General features: G+C 43.4%; 1 protein-coding gene across 1 annotated transcript in view; it reads left to right on the plus strand.

Annotated features, from left to right (window-relative positions):
* The window catches only part of GUF1 (GUF1 homolog, GTPase), a 47,658-nt gene that overhangs the window by 4,026 nt on the left and 29,699 nt on the right, over positions 1-13,933 (plus strand). The window contains exons 3-8 of the mRNA XM_006021735.3: positions 3,675-3,823; positions 4,051-4,131; positions 5,878-5,955; positions 9,602-9,685; positions 11,005-11,069; positions 12,208-12,411. Coding sequence (XP_006021797.1) covers positions 3,675-3,823; positions 4,051-4,131; positions 5,878-5,955; positions 9,602-9,685; positions 11,005-11,069; positions 12,208-12,411 — 661 coding nt within the window. The remainder of the gene's footprint in view (positions 1-3,674; positions 3,824-4,050; positions 4,132-5,877; positions 5,956-9,601; positions 9,686-11,004; positions 11,070-12,207; positions 12,412-13,933) is intronic.

The following is a 13,933-nucleotide window of genomic DNA, read 5'->3' on the forward strand; positions in this document are numbered from 1 at the left end:
GCGGTTCCTGCATTGCTCACCTTCGAGCTCCTGCCCCTCTGGCTGCTGGCAGGGAACTACCAGCCTGGCCTCAGCCCTGGGCTTTATGAGGGCCAGGCCCTGCCTCCTACAGACAGCTGGCTCTCCTTAGTTGTCCTGACAACCTGCAGCTGTGCTCGTTAAGTCCTGCCAGGGCTCTCTCTCCCTGGCAGTTTCTACTCCCCAGAAGCAGGCACTGAGGTGCCCTGCGACAAGTACTCAGAAGATTTGCAAGGGCATAAGTGCATAGAAAGTTTGGGAAGGGTGGAAGGAAACTTGGAATCTGGAAATTTCAGATAAAGTGATTTTGGGGAGTAAAAGTAAAACATGTTGGAACTTGAGAGCTAGTCTTGTTTAAAAGAATGAAAAGTAGGTAATAATTTAGGAGAAAATCATGAATGTTTTAAAGTTGGAGGTTTCTGTGGTAGGTGAGACCAGTATGGATATAATAGAGAGTGCGAGTGTCAGGATTTGTGGAGTCTGTTCTGGGAATATTTAACCATATGTTGATGTGGCTCTGCAGTGCACATATTAAGAATTGTGTGGGTTCTCTGCTGCTGTACAGATTTCTGAAATTTTGCATACAAAATAGATGAGGTTGTAGATTGTAGACACACTAACCTAATGTACTTATAGGGTACCATTTTGAGTACCTCACTATGATTAATGTGTGACAGAATGAAGCACTATTATTTCTTTTGCATATAGGGAATGGAGGACAGAGAGACTTGTCCATATGAATCATTTGGGGTCATAGAAAACATTTGTGGTGGAGCAGGGAATTGCACTCTGGTCTCCCAAGGCCTCGTGCTCTAATTACTGGTCCATTTTTTATCGTATGAGGTTGGAATTGATAGTAGCTGTGGCAGTTGTTCTCAGGTGTCTGTGACTTGAGACAGTTCTCATTTGACTCAAGATGTCCCTTGGCAGACTCAAGGCATCCCTCAGAAAATAGCAGCTCTTTGTTTCACTTGACTATGGAAAACCAATAGAACAGTTCTTCTGTTGCAAAGAACTCAAAGACTATAGTATCATAAAATCATATAAAATTAAGGGATGGAAGGGACCTCAAAAGATCATTGAGTCCAGCCTCCCGATCACTGCTGAGATCAAATGATCCCAGAATGGTGTCTGTCCAGTCTCTTCTTGAAGACTTCCAAGGTTGGGGACTGCACCACCTCCTTGGAAAGTCTATTCCAGATTCTGGTCACCCTTACCTTAAAGAAGTTCTTCCTTGCATCCAACCTGAAACCATCCTCTAACTGTTAATGGCCCTTGCTCTTTGTCATCCCCTGGGGTGCCTTAATGAACAGTTTTTTTCCCCAGCTCCAAATATTCTCCCCTTACATATTTATAGATGGCCACCAAGTCCTCCCTCAGTCTTCTCTTCCCCAGGCTGAACAGTCTCAGATCCCTTAGTCTTTCCTTATAAGGTTTGTCCTCCTGGCCCTTAATCATTTTTGTGGCCCTTCTCTGGACCCTTTCAAGATTCTCCATGTCTTTTTAGGAGTGCTGGAGCCAGGGTTGCTCTACGTTCTTCCTGGCGGCTATGCTTTGGCTGGGCAGGGCAGAGCAGGGCAGGTGGTGATGGGAGGAGGGGCTATGGTCAAATTTTGGGGTGGCTGTAGCCCCCTTGCAGCACCCCTCCTAGTGCTGCCACCACGTGCACCACCTGACCTGAGCACAGCTGCTGGGAAGAGGCTAGAGCAACTCTGGTCCTGAGCATGCAGTGGGCAGCCCACCATTGTCCCATGCACAGATTTGGGTGCACATGCCCCCCATGCCTCCTCCAGGGCTGCATTCAGTGGTGGGAGCCACCCCTCGCTGTGCCCTGGGTGAGCTGCCAACTCCGTCCCACACCCTGCTCCACTCCAGCTGGGCAACACTTGCCCGTGCCTCTGCCCCTCCCCTAACCCCACTCCCTCCCTCACCTTGGCGCCCCCCGCTCCCACGCCCCTTTCCTCCCCCATGCCCTTTTCCCCAACAGACTTACTAGCCAGATGCTGTTCTCCAAGCTGCCAGGCTGCATTCCTGGCCACATACATGCTGTGGCTAATCACATGCACGTGGCATTTATAGGCAACACTAGCTAATTGCCTGTTAAGAATGATGGATATCAGGAAGTGTTTACATGGCCTCCCCTCACCCCCTGGTTACCCTTCGGGGCCAGCCGTATGAAGACACCTTCCGCCGCTGCTGCCACTACCTCCTCCAGCACAGGGGCTCCCTTTCCCTGCCCGCCTCCACGTCCCAGCTGAGCTTCCCCCTGCTTACCTCCCTCTCTGGTGCCTCCCCCTTCCTGCTGGCTGTTGTCAGGGCCGGGTGGTGGGAGGGCACCGCCACAGTGACTCTCCCCTCCCCGCTTCCCTCTCTTCCTTCCTTCCCTGATGCCCAGAACCGACAACAGCTGCCACCATGGCCCCTGCCCCTTTGCCTCCCCCCACTCTGTCCTGTGCAGCCTCCCTTCCTCCCCGCTGCTTCCCCCTCCCTGCCAGCTGTTGTTAGGGTCCCCTTCCCACTTGCCTCCCTCCCTCCCTCCCTGCTGCCCAGCCCTGACAACAGCCGCCACCATGACCCCCCTCTCCCCCCTCCGCCCCTTCATGGGAGGTCCCCATGCCTCCTCCCTCCCTTGGGCAGGGAGGCATGGGACCCATGTGTGTATGGGGCAAGGGTGGGCTGCCCACTGCATGCTTAGGGCCAGAGCTGCTCTAACCTCTTCCCAACAGCTATGCTCAGGTCAGGGACCCTCCCCCAGTTTTGACCTCAGGCAAGGAGGCACTGCTCAGGCGGCCGGGGCGTGTTCACCATTGCCACGAACTTCCCCGGCAGTGGCTCAAACTTGGGTCCACGCAGCCCAGGCTGCCTCTGTGGCGCATGCGCAGTTGGCCAAAAGTGTTACAGACATGCAGACAGATAGACAGACTAAGTCCTTTATTATATTAGAATTATTGGCCACATCAGCCAAAAAAAGCTGATTGCTGATAAAATTTAATTTTCCTTTTATCAGTGCTGATATGATATGGACCAATGTATTGATGCGCCTCTATCAAGTAGAGCACATGGGGTCAGAAAGTTATTGACTATATCGGTTTCTATGTGAAATTTCTGGGTTTACCCTGTGAGTTGTGTATGTGTGTGAAGTTCTAATACTGAGTGACACCTTACAGCATTCTTCAGAGTATCATGTACCCTGGTTGAAAAAAAAAAAAAAAAATCAGTGAGCTCTGGAGTAAAAGTGGAACGATTCCTTAAATTCCAGAGGAACTTTCCAATTTACAACTTGCTCTGGGTTTGCCTAATGATGTTGATGTTAAGGCTCTAAATTGTCTTTAAACTCAGGAAGAAAATACTGTGTTACTTTGCACCTAAGACTATTTTGCAACCATAAAAATCTGAAACATAATTTGTACATAAAAAGCTTAACTGATGGAGAAGAGCCTTTTGTGAAGGAATGTGCGCCATCTGCTTTGGGCCAGTGGGTTTAGCATATTTTGTTTATCGCGAAAACTACCATTTTGCTTTATAATTTACATTTTAAGATTATATAAAATTCTGTAGTAGAAATTAAATTGAAACTCCGTGTATTTTGATGCAACAGAAACTTAAACTTATGTAAAATAAGGTGCTAATTCAGTTATTAAAACATTGATTCTTAGGAACAATTACTAAAACCGAGCATAATAAACAAGTGCTGGATAAGTTGCAAGTGGAACGAGAAAGAGGGATCACAGTTAAAGCACAGACTGCATCTCTCTTCTACAGTTATGAAGGAATAAATTACCTCTTAAATCTCATTGATACACCAGTAAGTAAAATATAAGCATCTTTAAAATTGCATAAAGCAAAATGTCCCTATGTTAAAATAGTAAAATAGTTTTAAGGCAAGTTTATTGCATTGTTTAGTGCTTTTAATTTGTAGAATTATCGTGAGAATTTTTTTTTCTGTTAAGTTGCTAGCAACCTTTAAAATAGAGCAAATTAAACCACATGCTACATTTTCAAAGACACTCTTTGTTTTTGTTTTTTTTACAGGGTCATGTCGATTTTAACTATGAAGTGTCACGGTCTCTGTCTGCCTGTCAAGGTGTCATACTTGTAGTAGATGCAAATGAGGTAGTTCCAATTTTTGTTTTCTTATGGTACCTCAGTAGCTAATGCCACCTAAGTTTCATAGACAAGGAAAATGGATCAACTTCCATTTTTTCAATTGGCTTATTTCCTTTTGGGCTGTAGTTCAGAAAAAATGATATTACCAGCTCAGAATAAGAAACTGATTTAGGAAGTATGTTTGCGATGATGCATGTTGTCCCATGAAACAAAACAAAACAAAAGTTTAGCCAGTAATACTGCAGGATGAGACTCCTGCTTCGTACAAAGGGACAAACCCATCTTTTTGAGGGTTCCGAGTGCTTTTCAACTCTTAGCTGCTTGCAGGGGGTATTGATTTGTTAAGAGTTCAAGGGGTCAGGTTGGTAGTCTCTTATGTGAAATATAACTATCCAGAACTTGTCCTGAGTTCTGTAACATGCTTGTAACATCTATTACTTATTACTTCTTTATAAATCATTAATTGGATTCCATTTTATATTTTGTTTTCCTTTATTCTTTTATTTTTATTTTACACACACACACACACACACACACACACACACACACACACACACACACACACACACAGAGTGCAAATAGAATATTGGTATGTTGGTGTTCATTCATTCATGTTATGTGCTTCTTCTCTGAGTTTTGTGTTTATTTCAGTGTGAGATTTCTCCATTGACCCAGTTCTTTAGAAAAATGTGTCACAACCCATCTCTTACCTGAGCACTTTTATTTCTTTTCCTGTATTAGCAGGAACGTACATTAGTTCTTTTCATGAACTTTGCTGTTTAGTATTTCTTTCAAATATGCTCTTGTTTTTATATTAGATTATATTAAAGATAGAGACTTGGTATTAATTGTCAGTCATAGTATCTGAAACCCTTTCCCTTATCAGCATTGTACACTACTGTCATTAATAGTTCCATCTCTCAGGCCTGTGTTCTGGGTCATCAACTGCTCTTTAGCAGTAGGTTGGGCCAAATACAGTCATTTCTCCCTAATATTTGGATCCATAAGATTTCTTAGCTAACTGTATTGAGTGTCCATGCCCAATCATTTCTTGCCTTGGATGGGCATAGAGGGGGTAGGATTTATGCAGTCATGTCCCATTGTACTTAATCCTACCTTCTGTCTCCCCATTGAAATCTGTATATGGATGGCTATATCTCCATTCAAAAAAGACCTCCCTGCTTTCTGACATGTTGCCCCTCATCAGAAGCCAAATCATTCTTGTTGCCCTAAAACTCCTTTCCACTAGCCCTCTTATACAAGGGAATTGGGGGGAAAAAAAAACAGTTATTTTAATATTTTTTTCAAAATAATTGTATGGGAATATGGAGACATTTAGGTTGTACAACAGTGATTTTTTTTTTGTTATTATTATTTTTGTCTCTGTCATACTCCCTTTGGTCCACCCTAGGGTATAAATGTATGCAGGCAAGGACTAGGCATATTCTGATTTTTGATTACTTACATAACATAATACAACACTAGTAGCTAAAATATACCTTGGGTATCCTGAAAAATCTATAATATAAATATTAATGAACAGTTTAAGAAGTTGTGGGTCAGCCTTTGCTTTCTTTTTGTATTCTTATGTCATTACTCATTATAGATCACTGAAGATCAGTTAAATTGAATATTGCCTATTCCCAAGAAAGGAATTTGTTTGGTAAGAATGTGGATTTATGTGGTGTGCTTGGTTATAACCCAAACAAAGAATAGTAATATTGAATACAGGTTTTTACTGATGTTTTCCAGGGTGTTCAAGCACAAACAGTGGCCAACTTCTATCTTGCTTTTGAAGCACAGCTGGCAATAATTCCTGTTATAAACAAGGTATTGAGATATTGGGCTTTTATGTATGTAACACTGATAATTTTGTATAACTATAAATATTGTGAAATAAAATGAGTATCTTACAAAATACACGGAGGGCCAACCTTTTTGGCAGGTGTACTGCAAATTTGCCCTGCCCCCTTGCTCTGTCTCATGTGCCATTCTGATCCCTTTCCCTCACCTGATCTGCTCTGCTTTCTAGCCTGTGCTCCCTTCTGGATCTAATGTTCTGCTTTCTGCTCCCTGACCTGTGTTATTGTGTTGCCTGTGCCTTCCCAGTCTATTGCATGCCACATACAGAGGCTGCCTGTACCAATTGTAGTTTCCATGCTGCAGGTTGGTCATCTCTGGCATAGTAAAATGTGCTAAAAATGGATGCAAATTTACTTTTATTTTTTAGATTAGCATCTTGGAACACAAGTTGTTGCAAATAGCTGGCCTCTGTTTAATGTTAAAATAATTTGCAGTGAATTTTTAGTAGTTGTGCAAGGTGCCAGCATTGTAAACAGTGTTTCCTCAAAACAGCAAGGTAGGTAAGTGGATCTATGTAATAAACTAAGAAATCCTGTAGCAATAAAAGCAAAGGTTTGTCTCGATTAGGATAAAAGCTGTAGTGTTACTTAGCTCAGGGGTCAGCAGCATATGGTCTGTGAGCTGGATGTGGCCCATGGAGCTGAAAGGCTTCGTCTCTGCCTATGCTGGGGCTGGGCAGTGAGGAACCATGCTAAGATAGCTAGAAGCTGTACCTGCATCACTGTGATGTTACCTTGCCCCCTTCTTTCCGGTTGCAGTGCAAGCGCAGCTTCTAGCCAGCAGAGAAGCTTCCAGTTGCAGCTGGGAGGTTGCTGGGGAGTGGGGGGCATGTCATGCTGTGGGGTCCCTAGAAGTGGCCACGATGTCCCTAGGGGCCTGTACAAGCTTTTCCTTGCAAGCGCCTGCTCCTCTCACCTGTCGTGTCTTGTTGGAATAGATAATAAAATAGGGAGGCTGCCCTCAAGTTTCTGCTCAGTCACAGTCCTAATGGACCCCACTAAAACCCCACAGGTTCTCTGACTGCTTGCTGGGTCCCACGCTAAGTAGGTGCCTCAGAGGACACCCTAAGCCTTATGGGCTAGATGTGTGGCTCCAACACCTCCCTTTTACCACGCTCCTTGCCTCACAGGTGGTGTTAAACATTGTCCCTATTTTTACGAGGCCTCAGTCTAACTCGGCCTCTTGTCATCACTGGGCCCTTGGCCCCTGTCTCTGCACCCTCTCTGGTGCTGGGCTCTGCACTATACTGTACCCCCTGTGAGGCCTCCTCCTCCCCAATAGGCTCATCCCGGTCCACCAGGATAAAAACAACAACAGCAATATAAGCCCCTAGGCTATAACAGAATATGAGTATATGACTAAAGCAAGCCACACTCTTGTCTCTTTAAAACCCCAAGCTGCTCCTTGAGTATTGAGTGTCTCCCAGCCCTGGGTACCTTGTAGACTCCTGGAGCCTCATTAGCCATGCCAACAGTCTATACAGCAGCCACAGTGTTCCTGGGTAGTTCTTCCCTGCAGGAGCTCCTTCCCCAGGCAGCTTGCTGGAGAATTAACCCCTGCTGGCCTCAGCCCTGGGGCTTATATGTGCCCAGGGACATAACTCCTCGTAGTCAGATGACCGGATGCAGGTGCAGGGTGATTCCTCCATTAGCCTGCTGCCGTGGAAGCCTGCAGCTGTGGAGCTCTGTCTAGCTCCTTGGGTTCTCTAGCCAGGCAGTTCCTGCCCTTAAAGGAGCAGACATACCTTAGTGCCCTGCGGCAGGGATCATGGAGGGGATGAGGGGAAGCGGTAGCAGTGTGGATGTAGCTTCCCAGCTCCAGTGTAGTTTCCTACTGGCTGGGATTTGCACTTCCACTGCAGCTGGAAACTGCTGGGGCTGGGGAGAAGAGGCAGCAGCAGCATGGGCTCATTTTTCAGCTGTCTGGCCTCAGCACAGCTCCCCTCTGGCAGGAAACTGCACTTGCACTACAGCCCAGGGGGTGAGAGGTTGGGAGAAGCCATGCAGTGCTGGTGCAGCTGCTTGGCCCTAGCACAGGCATGGACAAACGCTTCCTCACTACTGGAGCACAGCTGAAGCCAGGTTTTTTGGCTTACAGCTTGAAAAGTTTGCTGGCTTCTCACTTAGCTGGTCAGATTGAAGCTGAAAGCGGCCCTGATTATCACATCAAGTGGCTAGAATGTGTCATGTATACATAGAGGTTCAGAACACATTAGAATGTTTTCACATGTTCTGATGCGCCTGAAGTCTAATCAAGACAAATTCTGACTTGGAGGATCTAAGCCAAGATGTAATTTCCTCATCTTTTAGTTTATTGCTGTGTAATTTACTGTTTGTGACTGCTGTATATGGTCTCTTGGCAACATGAAACTTGAATCGCTTCTGAGCTTAACTGATACTTTGAACTTGAACCTGAAAACACCAAAAAATCACAAGTGGATATGAGATGTTTGCTTTTTCTTTTTGCTCTAATGAAGCTATCAACAAGATGAAAAATAATATGGAATGTGCTTTTTTCTAATGGGATGCATAAAACAGTTTAGCATATCGTGATGCAAATGTATCCATTTAAGTATTGGATATATGCCGGTTACAACATTCTCTGTAGCTTTTTTATTATTTCTGGTAAATAGGATAATCCCCTTTGCTATGAAGAACAGTTACACTAGCTCAGTGATTATCAACTGAGGTGCTGCAGCACCCTGAGGTGCCATAAGATCCTTTTTAAGGGTGCTATGAGGCGTGAAGAGGTAGGCACTGTAAGACGTAAATTAGTTTTTGAGGGTCAGAAAAATTATGGTGGGATGCCTTGAGTTCCAAAAGATTGAGAACCATTGCACTAACATAAAACTTACACTATGAGTTTTGCTTTATTCCAGCATACACTTAAAAAAAAAAAAATCTTTCATAAAAATGATACATTGGTAAGGGTGCCAGAGCTGCTACTTAATCAGTATTCAAGAAATAGGCTTTTATTGAGAGTAAGAAAAACCCCGAAAATAAAACACTGCCTTCCCTGCTCCCTCCCCCAAAGAACCCATATCCCACAGGTGGTAGAGTGGGAGATTTAGTTATTGATTGTTTAATTAAGCAAAATGTAGTGTGTAGATGTGTTTTTTCTTAACATTTGATCCTGGAAATAAGGCTGTGCGCCTTACATACTTATCATGAAATTGTATCAACCTAAGAAAAACAGTTGTATTACCATCATTTACTGTACTGGAGAAAAGGTTGCCTGATACCGGAAGTGTCTACATGAGACGCTAACTGCACAGTATCCTAATAATACTGCGCAGTAATGTGTCACAGCACAAACAGTGCTAATATGGTACTGTTCAGTAGTGTTACTAAAAAAGGTGTTCGCTAGTGCTACTGCGCAGTAACTTGTTACTTTTTTAATAAAAATTATTAGAAGAAATTTTATTATAAAGATTTTACTGTTTAAGGACTCAGAAAATTCCTTGATATAGATAGTCTTTTAAAGGTAACTGGTGTTTACATTCAGTATTAATGACCAGGTATGTAATGATTGTTATCTTTTCGGTGAACCACAAACATGCAGTGTATGTGTGTATAATAGCACTTCAGATGTATAAAAGAACATTCTTTTATAGATTGACTTGAAGAATGCAGATCCTGAAAGAGTTGAGAAGCAAATTGAAAAACTGTTTGATCTCCCTGAGGATGATTGCATTAGGGTAGGTTCTCTTTCAGACTTCTAAAAACTGGTTGGTTAATAGACTTTTAAATTCTGTTGGGATATCATACAAGTTGTCTTTGATCTCTGTTAAAAAGTTAATACACACTTAAGCTTTTTTTTTTCCTTTTTGACATGCAACATATAATTGCATTGTGCTAGAGAGAAATTTTTACCAGTTTGTATAAAGAAAGCTTTCATGCTTAACAGAAGCTTCAAGGACAAATTTGAGATTTCTTATGTTGTCCTTCAGGCTTTCTTGTTTTTTCTTCCTGATATCTTTTCTTTCTCTTTGAGGTTTTTTTACTGTATTGTAGAAATTTGTAATATACAGGCAGTCCTCGACTTACAGCATTTCAAGTTACAACGTTTTGCACTTACATTTATAAATTGACACCCTGTTTCAACTTTATGACGTCAGTTTTGACTTTACAACGCTTGATCCGATGCGACGCCACACCAGCGAACAAGTTTGCTGCGTTGCTCATCTCCCTAGAGCAGGCTTGTCCAACATATGGCCCGCGGGCCGCCATGTGGCCCTCCAAGCTGTTTTCTGAGGTCTGAGGTGCTGTGACGGGAAATGAAAGTAAACACCGTACTTTCGTTTCGGGGAGGTGATGTGATGCTGCTTCCTGTGAGGTCTTTGAATATGGCTTGCCGGCCTACTGGGTGATAAAAAGTTCGTGATCTGGCCCCACATTCAAAAAGGTTGGACCTCTGCCCTAGAGAATATCTGTCCAAACTTCCTTGGATGCTTTCTTTAAGAAAGCAGATGACTCCAGAAAAACCTGCAGTCTCAAGACTCCTGAGAAGACTCCAGCCAAGAACCCTTCAAAAAGTCCAACCAAGAGCCCTTCAAAAAGTTCAGCAAAGTCACCTCAAAGAAGTCCTTCCAAATCAATATGATTGCTATTTACAATATAAATACAATAGCTATATTACTCATCTGTAATTGATCGAGTACAAAATTCTGGGGTATTTAGGTGAAAATGGGCTATTGGGCCTTGGTTCAGGAACCAATCCCCCATTTATAATATTGTTTCTTACGAGAACATTGGTTCCAAGTTGCAACGTTTCAACTTAAGACGCGGTTTTCAGGAACCAATTGTGTTGTAAGTCCGAGGACTGCCTGTATCATAACTGTTGAATAGTTTCACAAAGTCTGGAATTAAAAACTGTTAAACGTATTCTGCTCTACCTGTGGTGTTAAGCATTATAATTTTAGGAAAAGTTGCTTAAGTTTAAATGACATTGTTTATTTAACAGAATTGCATCTCAGCCAGACTTGTTCCAAATGATTTTTTTCCCTGAACTTGTTAGATTTCTGCTAAACTGGGAACAAATGTAGAAAGAGTGCTTCAACATGTCATCAAAAAGATACCACCGTAAGTTTTAGTCTTTTTTATAAGTGATGGAGTGGTAGTTAACTCTTCTTAAATGATAAATGCACAAATTTAACTTTGGTCTAGTTTATATTAAATTTCTGACCTTTGGTTGCTAATGATTGGAGGTGCGGGATCCATTTGTGATTGAAATGGTCAGTTTTTAAATTTTTCTCTTGAAAAATGATTTTTTTTCAATGTGTATATTAATACACGTTGGAATTGTTAAATTTTAAATAATAGTAAAAAGCCATTATTAGATGAGAATGTTATATGAAATAGTGAAGATAAAGCAGTTATATGATAATATGTTTGGAGTAAGCCCTCAAATAAGGGAGCAGATAAAGACTGAAACAGTATTTTATAACAGTGGTTATTTGAATTTCCTTTTACACATCAAACCCTTTTAACAGAATATTTTCTTATCAATGTTGGAGCAATCCTAATAGGATTTGGGGGAGCACACAACTGTTACTTGGTTATATTTAATAATATATTTTAGGTGCACATACTTCCTTCTGAACATTACATTGTTTAATGCAACTTGTCCCAGGGCCTGAAGTTAACAATATATGTTTACAGCCTTTTCAGCTTGAACTGCAGTTTTAATTAAGATTTTTATCTGGGGATTTACCCGTTGTCAGAATGAAGACAAAGGTTGCTAAACTGCAGTTTGACTTTGGATCAATACTTTGTTTTTCATTCTGTTCTTATTAGATAATACCTACAGTAACAAAAGCCAAACAGAGCCCAAAAGATAATGTCAGTGGGAGATGGAAGAGCTATATCAGCAAGTTTTTTTGCTTGAGTGATTCTTAATCAGTGGAATATTATTTGTGAGGGGAATACTAGAAGAGGAAACAATTTAATGTTTTAAAAATAATTTCCAGCTTTTGTGAAATAGAGCTGATATGCAAAAATGAAGTATACAATACATATTAAAAGACTGCAGCTGGCATGTTATTGTGGAATGGCTTAAACTGACTCCTAATATCATGTGCGCTATATATAGTAGACCTATATTTTTGCACAGTGTTTGTTTGTTTGCTGCGCTCTGCCTTTGTAGTCTGGGGGTGTATGTGTGTGCGTAATGGTAAATAGTTATGCTTACTCTATTTATTATTTCTGTTTTTCATAATAGACCCAGTGCTCACACTAGCAATCCACTGAAGGCCTTAGTGTTTGACTCCACCTTTGACCACTACAGGGGTGTCATAGCTAGCATTGCACTCTTTGGTGGGCAGGTTCAGAAAGGAGATAAGATTGTGTTTGCTCATACAAGGAAGACTTACGAAGTTAATGAAGTGGGAATTTTGACTCCAGATGAACAGCCAACTCATAAGTTGTAAGTAAGAAACCTTTGAGTAGAATATAATAATTTAGTGTTTATGATGGTAAGATTCAAAGTCCTGCATGTCCATGTCATCTGTCCAGTTTTAGCTCTGGATGGCAACGGCTGGGTGATGGATTTTTGAAAGCACCCACTTCAAAATCACTGAAGATTAGACTGATGATGACCCTTTTGAAAGATTCCACTCTGAGCTTTTGTCTAAGAGGTATTATATGATCTCAGTACAGGCAGTCCTCGGACTTATGACATAACTGGTTCCTGAAAACTGAGTCTTAAGTCGAAACGTTTTAACTCTGAGCTGATTTTCCCATAGGAACAATGTTATAAATGTGGGATTGGTTCCTGAACCAAGGCCCAATACCCCATTTTCACCAAAAATAACCCAGAATTTTGTACTCCATCAATTATAGATGAGTAATATAGCTACATTAATGTATTTATATTGTAAATAACAATCGTATTGGAAGGACTTCTTTGAGGTGACTTTGCTAGATTTTTTGAAGGGTTCTTGGCTGGAGTCTTCTCAGGAGTCTTGGCTGTAGGTTTTTCTGGAGTCTTATCCACTTTCTTAAAGAAAGCTGTCAAGGCGGGGTCCTTTAGGAGGGCCGTGATCTCCCTTCTGCCCCCTCACCGTGCCAAGTCGGCCCAAGGGCACCCTCAAATTCTCACCCGCCACGTCTTTGATGTTTATGTATAGTTGGGAGGCTGCCTACGACTCCCTGGGCATGGTTAGCTGGGACCTCGGTCCCCGTGTGTTCCTGGACCCCCTGGGGGTCTCCCGGTATGATGGGTGCTCCCCAGGCACCCTAGCCTTATGGGCTACGCGTGGCTCCTACCACCCCTAATACCATGCCCCAAGCCTTGCTGATGGGAAAGACACTGGTATGTCTCTTTATAAATATATATTGCCCGTCTCTTGGGCCTCCTCTGCATGCTCTTGCCCACTCTCTGGGCCTCCTCTGCTATACTGCCCTCTCTTGGGCTCTCCGAGCCCACTCGGGGCCTCCTTGTAACGTTGCCCCTCTCTGGGGCCTTCGCAATAGCGCCCCCGGCCTGGGGCCTGCTATGCCTGCGCTGGGCTTCTCAGTAATGCCCCCTTCCTGGGGCTCTCCCTGCGCCCACACTCGGGCCTCTAAAATACCGCCCCGTCTGGGGCTCTCTGCGCCCACTCTGGGGACTTCCCGGCAACGCCCCCCGACTCTCAGGCCCACCGCGCTGCTACCCCCTCTCACCGGGGCAGCCGCAGCACTCTACCCTGCTCCGGGGTTTGCCGCAGCACTAGCCGTTCTTCAGAGGCTTACCGCGCCCGCACTGGGCTTTCTAGTAACTGGGGTCTATGTACCCCGCACACAACCCCGGGTCTATGTTCCCCACCTGCAACCCACTGGTTGCGCTCCGCACTGCAAGCTGCGCCTTCACCGGCACCGGGGTTCCCATACCACTGGGGTTCCCCCTTAAAGTACTGTGCCCTCACTCAGGCGCTGGGGCCCCACCCCTCTGGGGTCCCTATGAGGCC

This window comes from Alligator sinensis, unplaced genomic scaffold (genome assembly GCF_000455745.1).
Source record: "Alligator sinensis unplaced genomic scaffold, ASM45574v1 scaffold247_1, whole genome shotgun sequence".
Taxonomy (NCBI): domain Eukaryota; kingdom Metazoa; phylum Chordata; order Crocodylia; family Alligatoridae; genus Alligator; species Alligator sinensis.